This window comes from Lynx rufus, unplaced genomic scaffold (assembly GCF_022079265.1).
Source record: "Lynx rufus isolate CCGP_SWC_20201006 ecotype Redwood Valley unplaced genomic scaffold, mLynRuf1.p SCAF_24, whole genome shotgun sequence".
Taxonomy (NCBI): Eukaryota; Metazoa; Chordata; class Mammalia; order Carnivora; family Felidae; genus Lynx; species Lynx rufus.
Window position 1 is genome coordinate 5,384,284 of NW_025814839.1, and position 14,519 is coordinate 5,398,802.

The 14,519-nt window shown below is 55.1% G+C and overlaps 2 protein-coding genes across 6 annotated transcripts in view; one reads left to right on the plus strand and one right to left on the minus strand.

Moving 5' to 3' along the window:
• The window catches only part of TPCN1 (two pore segment channel 1), a 62,341-nt gene that overhangs the window by 38,704 nt on the left and 9,118 nt on the right, over nt 1-14,519 (plus strand). For all 5 annotated transcript variants that reach the window (XM_047088088.1, XM_047088089.1, XM_047088090.1 and 2 more), the window contains 14 exons: nt 510-598; nt 2,346-2,380; nt 2,863-2,921; nt 3,194-3,293; nt 5,210-5,326; nt 5,581-5,705; nt 6,538-6,586; nt 7,123-7,186; nt 8,419-8,463; nt 11,171-11,227; nt 11,309-11,362; nt 12,005-12,077; nt 13,038-13,145; nt 13,969-14,040. In XM_047088088.1, coding sequence (XP_046944044.1) covers nt 510-598; nt 2,346-2,380; nt 2,863-2,921; nt 3,194-3,293; nt 5,210-5,326; nt 5,581-5,705; nt 6,538-6,586; nt 7,123-7,186; nt 8,419-8,463; nt 11,171-11,227; nt 11,309-11,362; nt 12,005-12,077; nt 13,038-13,145; nt 13,969-14,040 — 1,047 coding nt within the window. The remainder of the gene's footprint in view (nt 1-509; nt 599-2,345; nt 2,381-2,862; nt 2,922-3,193; nt 3,294-5,209; nt 5,327-5,580; nt 5,706-6,537; nt 6,587-7,122; nt 7,187-8,418; nt 8,464-11,170; nt 11,228-11,308; nt 11,363-12,004; nt 12,078-13,037; nt 13,146-13,968; nt 14,041-14,519) is intronic.
• The window catches only part of SLC8B1 (solute carrier family 8 member B1), a 36,217-nt gene continuing 32,487 nt past the window's right edge, over nt 10,790-14,519 (minus strand). The window contains exon 17 of the mRNA XM_047088095.1: nt 10,790-11,455. Coding sequence (XP_046944051.1) covers nt 11,411-11,455 — 45 coding nt within the window. The 3' untranslated portion in view covers nt 10,790-11,410. The remainder of the gene's footprint in view (nt 11,456-14,519) is intronic.

Below are 14,519 nucleotides of genomic sequence, written 5' to 3' on the forward strand. Positions count from 1 at the left end.
TCCAACCTGCCCACTAGCCTGGAGTTGAGCTTAGTGCTGCAGACTCCATCTGGAAGGTCTCTTGGCTGGGATGCTGAGAGAGAGGAGGCTGGGCAGTTCATTCTTCGGGCCCGTGCTTGTTTCCAAAGCTGGAAACGAGTGTCCCAGGACTAGATGGCCCTGAAATGTCTTTGCGCGTCCTGCTCCTGGAAGCTCGGTGCCCAAGGCCATGCGCTTGGCCTTCTGCTGTTCCCCCGCTACTCACCAGGGCCCTTGCCTGCTTGGGCTCCGCAAGCAGGAGGAAGGGGCTGTGTGTGGCGTACCTGGCCCGGTTTTTCCCCGTCGCCCCCGGGCGGAAGTTCCCTGGGAAAACGCCGAGCGTGACGTCACAAACCAGGGTGCCGCGGGCCTTAGTGTGGTGTGAGTCGGGAGCCCCGGCCCCCGCCTCGCCCGTGGAGTCCCAGACAGCCCCCCACTTGGGCCCCACGCCCCCTCCCCGCCTCACCCCTCCGGCCCTGCTGTCTCCCCAGCAACCTGCGACAGATCTTCCAATCTCTGCCGCCCTTCATGGACATTCTCCTGCTGCTGCTCCTCTTCATGCTTATCTTCGCCATCCTTGGTGAGTTCCCCGCGCCCCGAGGCCCTGACGCCCCCCCCCCCGCCCCCAGATCAAATTCGTGGTTGAAGATGAACTCACTCTGACAGTTGGAGAAGTGCAGGAAGCTTTTACACGTGTGCAACACGCACGGCCTTCGGCTTAGGAAATGAAGTCTTAGGAGTAAAATGCAAAGCCCCTCTGTATCTTTTCATGACCCCCGGTCCCTTCCCCTCAGAGGTACCCCCCCGACCTAAGCCTACCACTGCCACGCGTATCTTTCTAGCTATACTTTATATTTCCTGAAACAGCAAGTAAGTGGTATTGCTGTGCATATCAAAACATGTTATGGGGCGCCTGGACGGCTCAGCCGGTTGGGCAGCCGACTTCGGCGCAGGTCGTGATCTCGCGGTCCGTGAGTTTGAGCCCCGCGTCGGGCTCTGGGCCGACCGCTCGGGGCCTGGAGCCCACTTCCGATTCTGTGTCTCCCTCTCTATGTGCCCCTCCCCGACTCCCCCTCTCCCCCCCACCCGCCGTCTCTCAAAATGAATGAACATTAAAAAAAAATTTAAACAAATAAACATTTTATAGAAATGGTTACATGATGTGTGCGGGGTGGGGGGGGCCCTCCTGCAAGTTGCTCTTTGGCGGTTTCTTCCGTTGTTGGGCGTTTTCACCATTACACGTCACACTGTAGTGAACGCTCACACATCGGCCACTGGCTCCCTTTTTGCCTCCGACCCTCCACCCGACCACCCCACTCTCTGTAGAACTTCCTTTGTGCTCCAAGGGGGCTAATTACCTTGAGGGCAGAACTTTTTCCCTTTTCCCACTCGGGATTTCAAGGACTCAGGGCAATAGCCCATTCCAGGAGGGAGGAAACCGAGGGTGTTCGCACCCCAGGACCCTGGGCTATATCAAGGGAATCTCTTCGGAATTGTCACTTGGAGTTGTCCAGCCTGTGGATGAGTTTCATTTGGTCTGAAAATGTTGAGCCGACATTTGAAAATTAGATTTATTACATGAAAATACAGATTTCTAGCCTTGAAAAAAATGGGTTTTTTAATTTAAAAAACGGAGGTGTAAGTGACATACAACATCGTATTTGTTGTAGGCGCACAACAGAACGACTTAATATTTGTGTCTATTGTGAAAGGACCACCACAGTAAATCTAGTTACCGCCTGTCACCACACACAGTTGCAAATTTTTTTTCTCTTCCGATGAGAACTTTCAAGACCTCCCTGAGCAACTTTCAAATGTACAACAGAGTGTTAACTACTCAGCATGCTGGACGTCTAGTCTTTTTTTGTTTAAGGTTATTTATTTATTAAAAAAAATTTTTTTTTAATGTTTATTTATCTTGAGGGAGAGAGAGACAGAGTGCAAGCAGGGGAGGGGCAGAGAGAGGGAGACACAGAATCCGAAGCAGGCCCCAGGCTCCGAGCTGTCAGCCCAGAGCCCGACGCGGGGCTCAAACTCACAAGCCGTGAGATCGTGACCTGAGCCAAAGTCAGACGCTCAACCGACTGAGCCACCCAGGCGCCCCCATCCAGCCTCTTTAAACAGCAGACTTGATTCTTGGGCCACGTATCACACCTGCTCCTTTGGACAGAGCGCGTGTTCTCCAGAGTGCTGCTGTCCCCACCACTCCCTGATGCTTTCCCTCTGCCCCCAGCACTCGTTTACATTTATTTGTGCAGTCCTTTGATGTCGGGTTTGGGACCTCTGCTCTAACCCTTTTTATCTGTGTGTTTTCTGCCCCCGTGTAGGTTTCTACTTGTTCTCCTCTAATCCTTCGGACCCCGTAAGTAGTCACCATGTTTATCCTGTTTCTTCTTCTATTTGGGGCCTATCCCCGCAGACAAGGGGGCCGGCCTGACGCCCCGGCCACATGAGGAAGGTTTCTCAGCACGGCTTACGGCTCCTCGAGGGACGACACTTGAGCTGGTCCCTTCCTTAAGCACTGAAAGGGAATCCCCTTTCCTTGCCTTGAGAGGCAGGCTTCCAGGATCAGATCTGGAACAGATTTGGTGAAGGGACAGTGGAGGGGCGCCAGAAGGATGGTGCAGACATGTGATTCTCTAGGAAAACAGTCCCACCGGTTGTCTGCTTCTGCCAGAAGCGCAGAGTTCGAGAAGGCTGGAGGCGGCTGGACTCCGCATTTGCTCACCCCCCCTGCCATCCGTTAGGACTCCTTGGGAGGAGGGAGAGTGGAGGGCGAGGGGAGGGGAAGGGAAGGGCGGGCACTCCAGGTGGCCCATCACAGCCTGCCTTCTTTCCCTCCAGTACTTCAGCACCCTGGAGAACAGCATCGTCAGTCTCTTTGTCCTTCTGACCACAGCCAAGTGAGTCTGGCTCTACGTTGGCTTGGGCCCTCTGCTGGTGCCCCAGGGTCTTCTCTTTTCAGCAAGAATACCCCACACCTGAGGGCAGACAGGTGCTCGGGACACTGTGAGGGATGGGGGTGGCCCAAGGAGCTCAAAGCTCGTGGACGTGGACGAGAGGAGGGGCAGGTGGGGGTGGGGCTGGCAAGGCAGAAAGGAGAGATGTCCTCCGTGAGGATGGAGAAAGGGAGAAGGCAGCCGCGGGGCCCTGCGGTGATGCTCTGCAAATCCAGTTTCCCAGATGTGATGATGCCCTCCTACTCCCGGAACCCCTGGTCCTGTGTCTTCTTCATCGTCTACCTCTCCATCGAGCTGTACTTCATCATGAACCTGGTGAGTGAGCGTGCGTGGTGCCACCGGAGCAGCCGTTCCAGCCGGCACAGCGCCGGGCACCGCGGGAATGGAGAAATCCGGCCCGCTGTCGGCCTCCGTCCGGGATGGGGTCCCAGGCTGTGGTCAAGCGTGGTGTGGTGGCAGATGCCCTGGCGGGACTTGAGTTCAGCTGGTTCCCGGTGGGTACCCCTGGGATGATACTGCCACGGCTCTTAGGCCTGGAGCTAGCCCGTTAGGTCAGGGTGCCCTGGGGCCGTTCGTTCTCCAGCAAATGTGTGTCACAACAACTCTAAAAGCTGGCACCAACGAAGCCTTTGCCAGGCACCGGGCAGAGTGCTCCGTACGTGAGGATTAAATGATTTTCCACAAAAATTCTGGAGGTTCTGTTATGATCCTCAGCTTGTAACTGAGGAAACTGAGGGCCAGACTGACAAAGCAACTTGCTCACAGCTGCACAGCTCGGGGTGGCCAGGTGAGCTGGTCCGATCCCAGAGATCTGCCCTTAACCGCTCCCTCTTAACTGCACCCACGTGTCTGTTTCCACCCCATTGATCGGGAACCGTTAGCAAAGCAATCCAGGACGCATTCTGCTAAGGAGAACGTCAAGTCCCCGCGCACCCTGGGAACTTTGGAGGTGTTTGCGGAGGCCCAGCTGGCCACCAGAAAGCCTCTTCCCATCAGCAGATGGCCCCTAGGATGAGGCCATTAGGTCCGTGTCGAGACCACACGTCAATGCCAGACTGTCGGCAGAGGCTTTTATCAAAGCTTGTGTTTCTTTGTATACTTCTGAAGAGCATTCCTCCGCCGGCCCAGGGTAGAAATGGAGAGCGCCTCCCCTGGGGCAGACTTAGGAAGTCTCCTAAAAACTTGAAATCCTATCTATCTTTATATGTGGTATAGTTCTTATATCCTGTTGTCGGTTTAGAATCATAAAAAGATATTCTGTGTAACTGACTTGTTTTCATTTGTAATATATTTCGAGCTGTGAGAATCTAGGGCACAGGTCAGCAAACTGCAGCCTGCTGGCCAAAGCCAACCCACCACCGATTTCTATAAATAAAGTTTTATTGGCGCACAGCCATGTCCATTTGTTTGCGCATCATCTGCGGCTGATTTCATGCCACGGCTACAGGGTTGAGTACTTTCAACAGACACCATCTGGCTTTCAGAGCCTAGAACATTTGCTATATGTCCCTCTCCAGGAAAAGTTTGCTGCCCCTCCCTCGATCTAAAGGAGGAAAAAATGGGGGACCAATTTGAAGGGATGGAAAAGACCAGGGAGTGTCCCTCAAGATATTTTCGAGAGAAAAAGAAAGCGTTTCCAAAAAAGCTTTCTTTCAGATCTGATCCCGCCCTCCCGACACAGACTGTGTCGTAAACATTCCAGCCCTGGAATTGGGCAGCCCGGCGCTGTTGTGCCCTGGAGGGCAGGCCACCTCACTGGCTGGATTTCTGGGGCTGTGCACGAAGCTGTGACTCACCGGGACTGGGAGGGAGCAAGGGGGCGAGGGAGGACCGTCCTGTGCCGTGATGCTCCTTCTTGCTCCGAGGTTGGGGCGGACAGCGGCTCCCCGGCCATCAGGCTGGGTATAGAATCCAGGGCGCTTCTCTAGCTGTTTTCACTTAGAACACTGCCCAGCCAGGCGTGGGCTTAGGTGGAGAGAGGCGACCAGGGGAAATACAATGACGTCTTCACGCATCCCAAGAGAGGAGACTTACAAGTGGCCGCGGGTGGCTTCCTCTGCAGACGCCTGGAGACTAACTTCCCGTATCCCCGAGGGGCAGGTGGGAGGGTCCTCTCAAGCCCCCCTTCTGGGGTGGCTGGGAGAGCACCCTCTGGAGGCAGAGGACGAACTCCCCGACTCCTTCAGGCCCCGCCACGCAGGGGAGCCAGGTCCTGTGTTCTTCCCTCACAGCTTCTGGCCGTGGTGTTCGACACCTTCAATGACATTGAGAAACGCAAGTTCAAGTCTCTGCTGCTGCATAAGCGAACCGCCATCCAGCATGCCTACCGCCTGCTCATCAGCCAACGGGTACGGAGGAGTGGGGGTGGGGCCGGGGAGGGGACCAGTCCCTGTTCTCTCTCGCTGGCCCAGAGTAGCACCTAAGCACGGCCGGGCCGGCAGCTTTAGAAACCAAGAGTTCTGCCCCTGGGAAAACACGAAAAAGCCAGATGCCCTGGGATCCCTCGTTGTCCTGGGCGTCCGGAGTGGCTGACCCCAAAGGAAGGGCAGTCTGGGCTCTGTATTTCCCCGTGTTCGCATGGCCCTCTGTCCTCTCCCTGCAGAGGCCCGCCGGCATCTCCTACAGGCAATTTGAAGGCCTGATGCGCTTCTACAGGCCCCGGATGAGTGCCAGGGAGCGCTATCTGACTTTCAAGGCCCTGAATCAGAGCAACACATCTCTGCTCAGGTAAGAGTGGACGCCAGGTGGGGCAGGGTGTCTGGACAAGGTGTTCACACGAGGGAGCTGGGGCGGGCAAGGGCCCCAGGAGGTGGGTGGGCAAAGAAGCTTCTTAGAGACTAGTTTTCTCCACAGAGATTCTTACACACGTAGATGGCATCGTTCATCCGGTTTCTTTTCACAAGTAACGGCAGTCCAACCCAAACCCAGTTCCAGCTGGCGTGACAAAAAAGGAGTGTATCGTCTCATGAAATGGTCCGGCTCTGCCACTCACTCTCGAGTCCTGAGTGAGGTGGGGTAATCCCATGTGAGCGGAGCCACAGAGCCAGGCGAGCACGCACACACACACACACACACACACACACACACACACGCCCTCTGACCACGGTTCCTGGCAGAACCTCCAGAACTAGCCCTGAGATGTGTGTGGGCAGTCCTGGTCTTCCAGAATGCTGATGATCCAAACCCTTGTTTCCGGGGAAGGAAGCGGGCCAGCTGTAGAAACGCAAGCGGCTGAGCTCTGTTTGGGCTGAACGAAGTCCCAGCTGTTCCATTCAGTCCTCCGCCAGAGGAGGCCCTGTCCCTGGCTATCTAAGAATCCTAGTGGCTAAAGCCATCAGTAGTCAGTATAGACCAAGCGGATTCAGTGGGCATGGCACCCAGAGGAAGGAAATCAGCTGTCTGCAGGTAAGGGTCCCTGGGGCACTGAGGTGCTGAAGGTCGCAGGTGTCCCTGCCCCTTTAAAGGTGACCACGGGTGGACGAGGGAGTCCTGAAACTCAGTGGCAGTGGGTTCTGAATTTTTTTTTTTTTTTTTTACTTTTCCACGTGGCTTACAACAGCCTGAAGGACTTTTATGATATCTACGAGGTTGCTGCCTTGAAGTGGAAGGTGAGTGTTCGTACGAGACAGAAGACCAGAGAGGGAGCGGGGCTGATTGCTGGGCGTGGGGGGGGGGGGGGGGCTGGGCGCACTGGTGGCCCGACTCCTTCCCGCTGGAGCAGCTCGGCTCTCGGCCTGCCTCCCCACCCCCCAACTGCAGGGCTACAGTTGGCCATCCGTGTGCCCTTACACTTGCCCTGTAGCCTCCCGATTAAGAGCACTGAATCTCAGGTAGACCGCATTAGTTACTGTGTGACATCCGGCAAGTGTTGGAACCTTTTCAAGCCTTGTCCCACCTGGGAAATGGGATAACGATGATCCCTGCAGTTATTTCCAGCATCATATAAAAGGAAGGCACATGCATGGTTCCATTTAAATGCTCAGTAAACTGGCTGTCTTTGTTGTCATTTAGATCCCCGAGTGTTTTCGTTCTTCCCCAAGTTAGCTGGGGAAGCAGGGAAGGAAAGCGGCATCCTGGTCCCCCAGGGCTGGGTTCTGGTTGCCGGTCCTAACACCCTCTCTCCATGGCCCTGTCTCCTGGCCAGGCAAAGAGAAACAGGGAACATTGGTTTGATGAGCTTCCCAGGACAGCGTTCCTCATCTTCAAAGGTAGGGTTGGCCTGAATGTGACATCTCGGCAGCTGGGGACAGATGGAGGTTTCCAGAGACCACAGACGAGCATCTTAAGAGCATATTCATAAGCTGTATGTGTGTGCGTACGCATCTGAATGTGTGTGCGTACGCGTCTGAATGTGTGTGTGTGTACAAGAGACAGTGTGGCTACCCCAGCAGGCAAATAAGTGTTGGACTAGGAAGGAAATCAGTAACTTAAAAACCAGACCAAAAGACCTTTGTGGAATAGTCACTGAAGAACATTTACAAAGTCAGACAAAATGAAAAATTTCCACTTAGAGGTAACCACTGTTCATTTTCTGATGTGTTTCCTTCTGTGTTTGGTTATTTTTCTGTGCACTTTTTAAAAAAGATGTTTTTATTTAGTTATTTTGAGATCGAGGGAGCGCCCGTGGGAAAAGGGGCAGAGAGAAAGGGAGAGAGAATCCCAAGCAGGCTGTGCACTGTCAGCACAGAGCCCAATGCGGGGCTCGAACTCATGAACCTGTGAGATCATGACCTGAGCCGAAGTTGGACATGTAACCGCCTGAGCCACCCAGGCGCCCCTCTGTGTACTTTTTAAAAGGTAGTAGGATTACATTATAGACTCGGTTCCCAACCCTGCCTTTTTACCAAATAATGTATTCTGACCATCCTCCTCACAGGATACGTAGCTGGTGTATGTGATCCCTTACATCATGCTTGCATAGCATAAAATTCAAAATTTTAACATCAAAGCGCCCATATTACTGTTGCCCCTTAGTTGAGTGCCACTTTCAAAGATCCAGTTAGCTCACGGGGCATTTCTCGTGCAGAAAGGCTGGGGCCTGGGTATGGGCCATTCTGAGTGAGAGTAAAGAGGGTATGTTCTATTTTGTGACTTCTCCCACAGCTAGGGCTTGGGGCACAGCTGTTATCCCATATCCTGTAGAGGGTTTTCCATCCCGTGGGATGATAGCCACTCAAGTGGATGAATAAATAGTCCGGGGTCAAGGCCAGCAGCAGTGAAGGCTCCGTCCTGGCTCCGGGTTGCCCAGGCTCTCCCCAGAGCAGCTGTTGTCGGTGTGGTCTTGCCTGAGCACTAGCGTGGGGTCACTCTGACGGCACGCCGTTCCTTCCTCACCCCTGGGCCCAAACACCCTGGTTGCTCACGTGTGTGAAGTGTGCGGTAGGGGAAGGTGTACTTGCACGTGAAGATTTCGCTATTAACATTTATTCTCTTCAAATAGGAATTAATATCCTTGTGAAGTCCAAGGCCTTCCAGTATTTCATGTGTAAGTGTGAAATACCACAGCTCCGGGCCCCTTCCTGCCTGAGTCTTTTACTGTTCCAGAGGGTGGAGAGGCAAGAGATTAGCCCTGCAGCCATGTTGTTGACTTTTTATTATAGCAAATTCCAAGCAGGTATGAAAGTGGGGAGATGACCGTGAGCATCCCCGGTCACCTGGCTTCAACAGTGGTCCCCCACAGCCAGTCTTTCTGTCCGTCCGTACCCTCACTGTGGCTCTTCGACTCCTCCCCAGACCTGGAGATTTCGGACACAGATTTCAGAACCACAGGATGTGGTCAGTGGCTCTGCCACTTAAGTCTGTCTCAGTCTGTAGGTTTCTCTTCCATCCCTTTTTTCCCTCTTGCGACATTTAGTTGAAGAGACGGGATTGTTTGGCCTTCGGTCTTGTTTTTGTGTATTCCCCGTGTTGCTTGGTTCCTGTAACTATATCTAGATTTGTGTTGTCCAGTGTGGTGGCAACTAGCCATGTGTGGCTATTTATATTTAAGCAACTAAAATGAAAAATTCAGTTCCCCAGCCACGGTAGCCACATTTCAAGTGCTCAGCACCACATACAGCTAATGACTACCAATTAGCACAGAGAAGGGAATTTCTGTTGTCACAGGAAGTTCTCTCAGGCAGTACTAGTTGGGAGGTTTGCTTGAACTGAGACTTTCTAAGGAGCTCTGGTTCCATTTAGCGGGAAAGGGTGTTTAGAGACCACAGTTTGAAATGCTAGAAGTGCTCACTGTTTGGAGTTGGTTATTATTTCTAGGCCTTTCCATGGACAGAGGTGGGATTTTGTCTTTGAAGATAAACCGTATCCGGACTTCCGGAGTTTCTCCTGACCTTTCTTTCTTTCTTTCTCTCTTTCACTTTTTAATATTAATTTTTTAATTTTTTATTTTTTAAAATTTACATCCAAATTAGTTAGCATATAGTGTAACAATGATTTCAGGAGTAGATTCCTTAATGCCCCTTACCCATTTAGCCCATCCCCCCTCCCACAACCCCTCCAGTAACCCTCAGTTTGTTCTCCATATTAAATTTTTTTTTTAATGTTTATTTTTTTGAAAGAGAGAGACAGAGCACGAGGGAGGGGCAGAGAGAGAGGGAGACACAGGATCCGAAGCAGGCTCCGGGCTCTGAGCTGTCAGCACGGAGCCCGACGCGGGGCTCGAACCCACAAGCCGTGAGACCGTGACCTGGGCTGGAGTCGGACACTCAACCGACGGAGCCACCCAGGCGCCCCCTGACATTTCTAATTCAAATTCAGGACTACCGTGTTTTTACTTAACTTCCTCATTCTTTCAAATCCAGATTTCCAGTCTTAAAATCTTGCTTCCCAGCACCATTCACACAATTACTCATTTGCTGTACCCCACGGTAGACTCATAACCATCTCCAGAAAATGATATCAACACTGTCCCAACAACACAGACCCTAGTACGCCACTCCAGGGATAGACATTCAGATTATTGTGCGTCAAGGTCGCAGTAGTTCCCCGCCCCCGCCCATGTGGGTATGTCACCGACGGGAGACACATTTAGGTTTCTTTATTTCGTTTTATTTTTCATTTTCAAGGATTGCTTTTTTAAAACTTACTTTTCTTTTATACTTATGTGAAATATCTATGTGGTTCCAAGTCGGACCTATGAAACAAAGTATATTTAAGGACGTCTCATTTATATCCTGCCAACCCCCCCCCCCAAATGGGTAACTTTTATTTTGGTTTATTCTTCCAGTTTTTAAAAACTCTAAGTAGATGCATATACGTGCCTCTCCCCGTGTCTTAAATAAACAGTCACATACTTGCTACACTTTTCTTCCCCACCTTTTCGGCTTTTTTAAAAATATATTCGGGAGACTGCTTCCCATTGTAATATATAGAGACGTTCCTCATTTCTTTTTAGACTTGCTACTTCACCATTTCACGAACATGCATTAGTTGATCCCACCAGTTCCCTGTTGGTCATTTAGGTCATTTCTAGACTTTTGCCCTCACAGATAGCTCTCCCGCAAATGGCTTGCGGTAACATTGTTTTGGGTTTCGCTAGTGTCTCGCTAGAGTGGATCCCTTGAAGTGAGATTGCTATGTGAAAGATCAAATGAATACGTAATTTCGCTAACTGGTTCCTGTAGCCTTTCTTTTCTTTTCTTTTCTTTTTTATTTAATTAAAAAAAATTTTTTTAATGTTTATTTATTTTTGAGACAGAGAGAGACAGAGCATGAATGGGGGAGGGTCAGAGAGAGAGGGAGACCCAGAATCCGAAGCAGGCTCCAGGCTCCGAGCGGTCAGCACAGAGCCCCCTGCGGGGCTCAAACCCACGAACCGTGAGATCCTGACCTGAGCCAAAGTCAGACGCTTAATCGACTGGACCCCCCAGGTGCCCCTCACGGAGCCATTCTTAAAATCTAGGGAAGAGCAAACATTTTAATACTCAAAACACCTCTTACACGGACTTGGCAACAGCAGTGACCTCGAGGGTGTTTTTAGGAATCCATAGCTATTTCCTGCGCAAAACCCCTGGCTGCTGTAGCTCACGTGGTAAAAGCACGAAGCGGAGACAAGCCCCTGTCACGTGGGCGTGTGGGGCGTCGCCCGGGGCTGCCGGGGAACGTGGCCGGGGTGGGGGGGCTGCGTCTGTGAGCTAGAGATTCGCACACCCGCCTGTGCTTCCTCTGTCTGTCACGAGCCTGTCTGTTTGCAGACTTGGTGGTGGCCGTCAACGGGGTGTGGATCCTCGTGGAGACCTTCACGCTGAAAGGTGAGCCCTGGCTGGGCGACCGGCCCTCGGGTGGGCGCACCTGGTGCCTTTGAGCTTGAGCTCCCGCCTCCTGTCTTACAGGCGGGAACTTCTTCTCCAAGCACGTGCCCTGGAGTTACGTCGTCTTCCTGACGAGTAGGTTTCTGGCGGTGGCTTTGCCGAATGGCCGGGCCGGGAGGACCCTCATTTGCTTTGGGACCTCGCGGCTCTCCTCGAAAACAGGGAAGCCTGGGGAGAATGGAGCAGGAGTTGAGTCTGATCCCGTTCCACCCCCGTCCAAAGCTCTTTTGCGCTTCTCCGCCGCCCTCCGGATCCCGTCCCCATCCTGGGCGTGACTTACACTGCCTGGCCACCCGGGGCCCGCTCAGCTTCCGCCCTCGCCCCGGCCTGCGGCCCCCCCGAACAGCGACCTGCTCCCCGGCCCCCCCCGTGCCCTGGGCCCCTTCTTACCTGGGGCCTCTGCCAAGGTTGTTTTGTCCACCTGGTGCCCCCCGCTCTGCCTGACCTTCCCCCTCCTCCTCTTACGCCTGAACGTCCCTGAGCGCACTGCACCGCCTTGCCCCATTCACCTGCCCCATTCTGGGGGTTGTCTGGAGGGGGCCCCAGTTGACCAGCCTCTGGGCCGGGCCTCTCCCGGGGAGAGGGGCGGTGTGGGTGTGACATGGCCTGTCGCAGAGCTGGAGACCTCCGAAGAGCCTCAGAGGGGGGGACGGAGCCAAGGCAGGTGTGGGAGAGGCTGTGGTCCGGCCGCTGCTAACTGCCTCCTTCTGTTCACAGTCTACGGGGTGGAGCTGTTCCTGAAGGTTGCTGGCCTGGGCCCCGTTGAGTACCTGTCCTCCGGGTGGAATCTGTGAGTGCAGAGTGTGTGTCTTCCCCACGTCCGCGACCAAGAGAGGCCCTCTCCCCACACACCCGCAGCACACCTTTCTGGGGTGACAGGAGGAGGGGGCGGGGACAGGACGAGGCCTTTGTCCCCGGTACAGCTCCGTCTGTGGCTCCAGGACACGCCAGGATCAGGCTCTTGTCTTACTCTCTCAGGTCCCTTGGCCCGTTCCTCCGGGACGTGGCGTCTTAAGGGGCCTTAGGCTGGCTCTTCCTGAGTCATTCGGCCCCTGCACCCACCCCTGACGACGAAGCTCCTGCCTCCCCCATGGAAACCACGATACCGACAGAGGAGCAGCAGCCGGTTGGGGGTGGTGACGAGACCCGAGTGGCCCTTGTCCCTGTCCCCACGGAGACCTCAGAGGCCACCTCCCGCCCACTTAAGTTGACTCGCCCGTGATATCAGGCTATCCTCACAAGGTCTCAGTCCTGACAAACAGGAGTCGAGGAGGAACAGTGGTCGCGTGTGCACCATTGCTGTTTTCAGGGCCTTAACACACGTGTGCAGAGGACAGAGGCCCTGTCTGGGGCAGGGCTGGCTGGGCTCTAGGTGGGAATCCGCCCTTTTCCTCCATAACCTCACCGGGGTCGGTGGTCACCCACAGAACCCGACGTACGGCGTTAGACCGGTGCAGGACCTTGGTGGGGAGAGGGGGTGGTTCTGGGCATTTCTGATCCCTGCTGTACGTGCTATGCCTGGAGGGCTGGCCAGGCCGGCCGCAGAAACCCCCAGGCGGCAGGAAGCTGCTTCCTGAGCTGTGCGGCTGCGGGCCACTGCTGGGCACCCTCTGCTTTTGCTGAGGTTGGCGGGTGGGCTCCTTGGAAGGGAGCGTTGAGAATGGGGCTGGGGAGCGGGGCACCGTGGGAGGGAGGCAGGCTCTGGGCAGGACAGGCCCAATGGCCCGTGGCTCCTTCCTCTCCCTCCCAGGTTCGACTTCTCTGTGACCGTGTTTGCGTTCCTGGGACTGCTGGCTCTGGCCTTCAACATGGAGCCCTTTTATTTCATAGTGGTCCTGCGTCCCCTCCAGCTGCTGAGGTGACAGGGCTGGGGCTGGGGAGAGGCGGGCAGGGGGAGGGTGGGAAGGCCTTGGGACTGATCTGGGAAGTGGCCGGAAGGAGCCAGAAGGTTCGCAAGCCTGGTGTCAGAGACTCACCCTCCTATGACGGCACCCGGCCCCTGTCGCCTTCCTGTGGGGATGTGCGGCCCGCCCGTCTCCTCCCGTCACCGAGACCAGTAGCCTCTGACTGTGGAGGAGAAATGTGGCCCGCGGCTTGGGTGAACCCGGCCTGCGGTGAAATCTGTAGCCACGGAAACAGACATGCTCAGAGTCATAAACCAGAAGGCCATGGCCTCTGATGGTGCGAGGGGCACGACCCCATACATGGCCTTCCTGGGAGGAGAGGTGGAGGTGTGGGGGCAGCCAGGGCAGTGTCTCTAGAAGACCCTGTGGCCATGCCCCAGGGTGGTGGCCGGGGTCAGGTGAACGTCTGTGTCCTCCCCACGCAGGGCGTCCTTCCTTTACCGATGACCCGTCCCTTGCCAGGCTCCTCTGTGGGCGTGGCTTCCGGTCCCTTCTTTCCGAGGTTTGCCACCCCATCCCGAGCCAGGCCTTGCCCCTCACAGAGCCTCCTGGCTCCAAAAGAAAATTGCGGCAGATCGCCGTTAGCGAGAGACTGGGGGGACACGGCGGGTTCCGGGTCCCTCCGGGGAGGGCCATCCAGCCTTGGTGTCCCGGCCCCACCGCTGCCCCTTCCCAGGGCCCCGAGGGCCACCGGGCCTGGGGCAGAGAGGCCCCCCGGTCGAGGAGCGGGGCTGCGGCCGTGCCGGCCCCTGAGCGCCACCTGCTCTCGTCCCTCAGGTTGTTCAAGCTGAAGAAGAGGTACCGCAACGTGCTGGACACCATGTTTGAGCTGCTGCCGCGCATGGCCAGGTACTGCCCCGCCTCTGGGCTCCAGGGCCAGGCGCCGTGAGGCTTGTGCCCCCGAGGGGGCGGCTGGGCAGCCGTCGGGGGGGGGGGGGCCGGGCGGGGCGGGGGGAGGCCCGGAAAGGACTGACGCGGAGAGTCTGACGGGTCTCCAAGGAGCTGAGATGTTGGCCACCACGCGTCTCCCTGGCGCCACTTCTCTCCTCTGACCTGTCTGAAATATCTAGTAGGGAGGGCAGGGAGCTGTCAACTCACTTACCGCCTGTGTCTACGTTCACAGGTAAGGGGTCACCTGTGAGTCTACCTTCACAGGTAAGGGGTGAATCTCTGGTGAAGGGGCATCTGTTCCTAGAGTCCTGATTCGAGCCGTTTTTGACCCCAGACCTGAATCACGAGGCCCCTTCCCTGCAGGCACTTTCCAGCTGGTAAACCTGGCTAGGGGCATGCCTGTCTGTCAGTCAGCTCAGTGGGTCTGAGGACGCCGG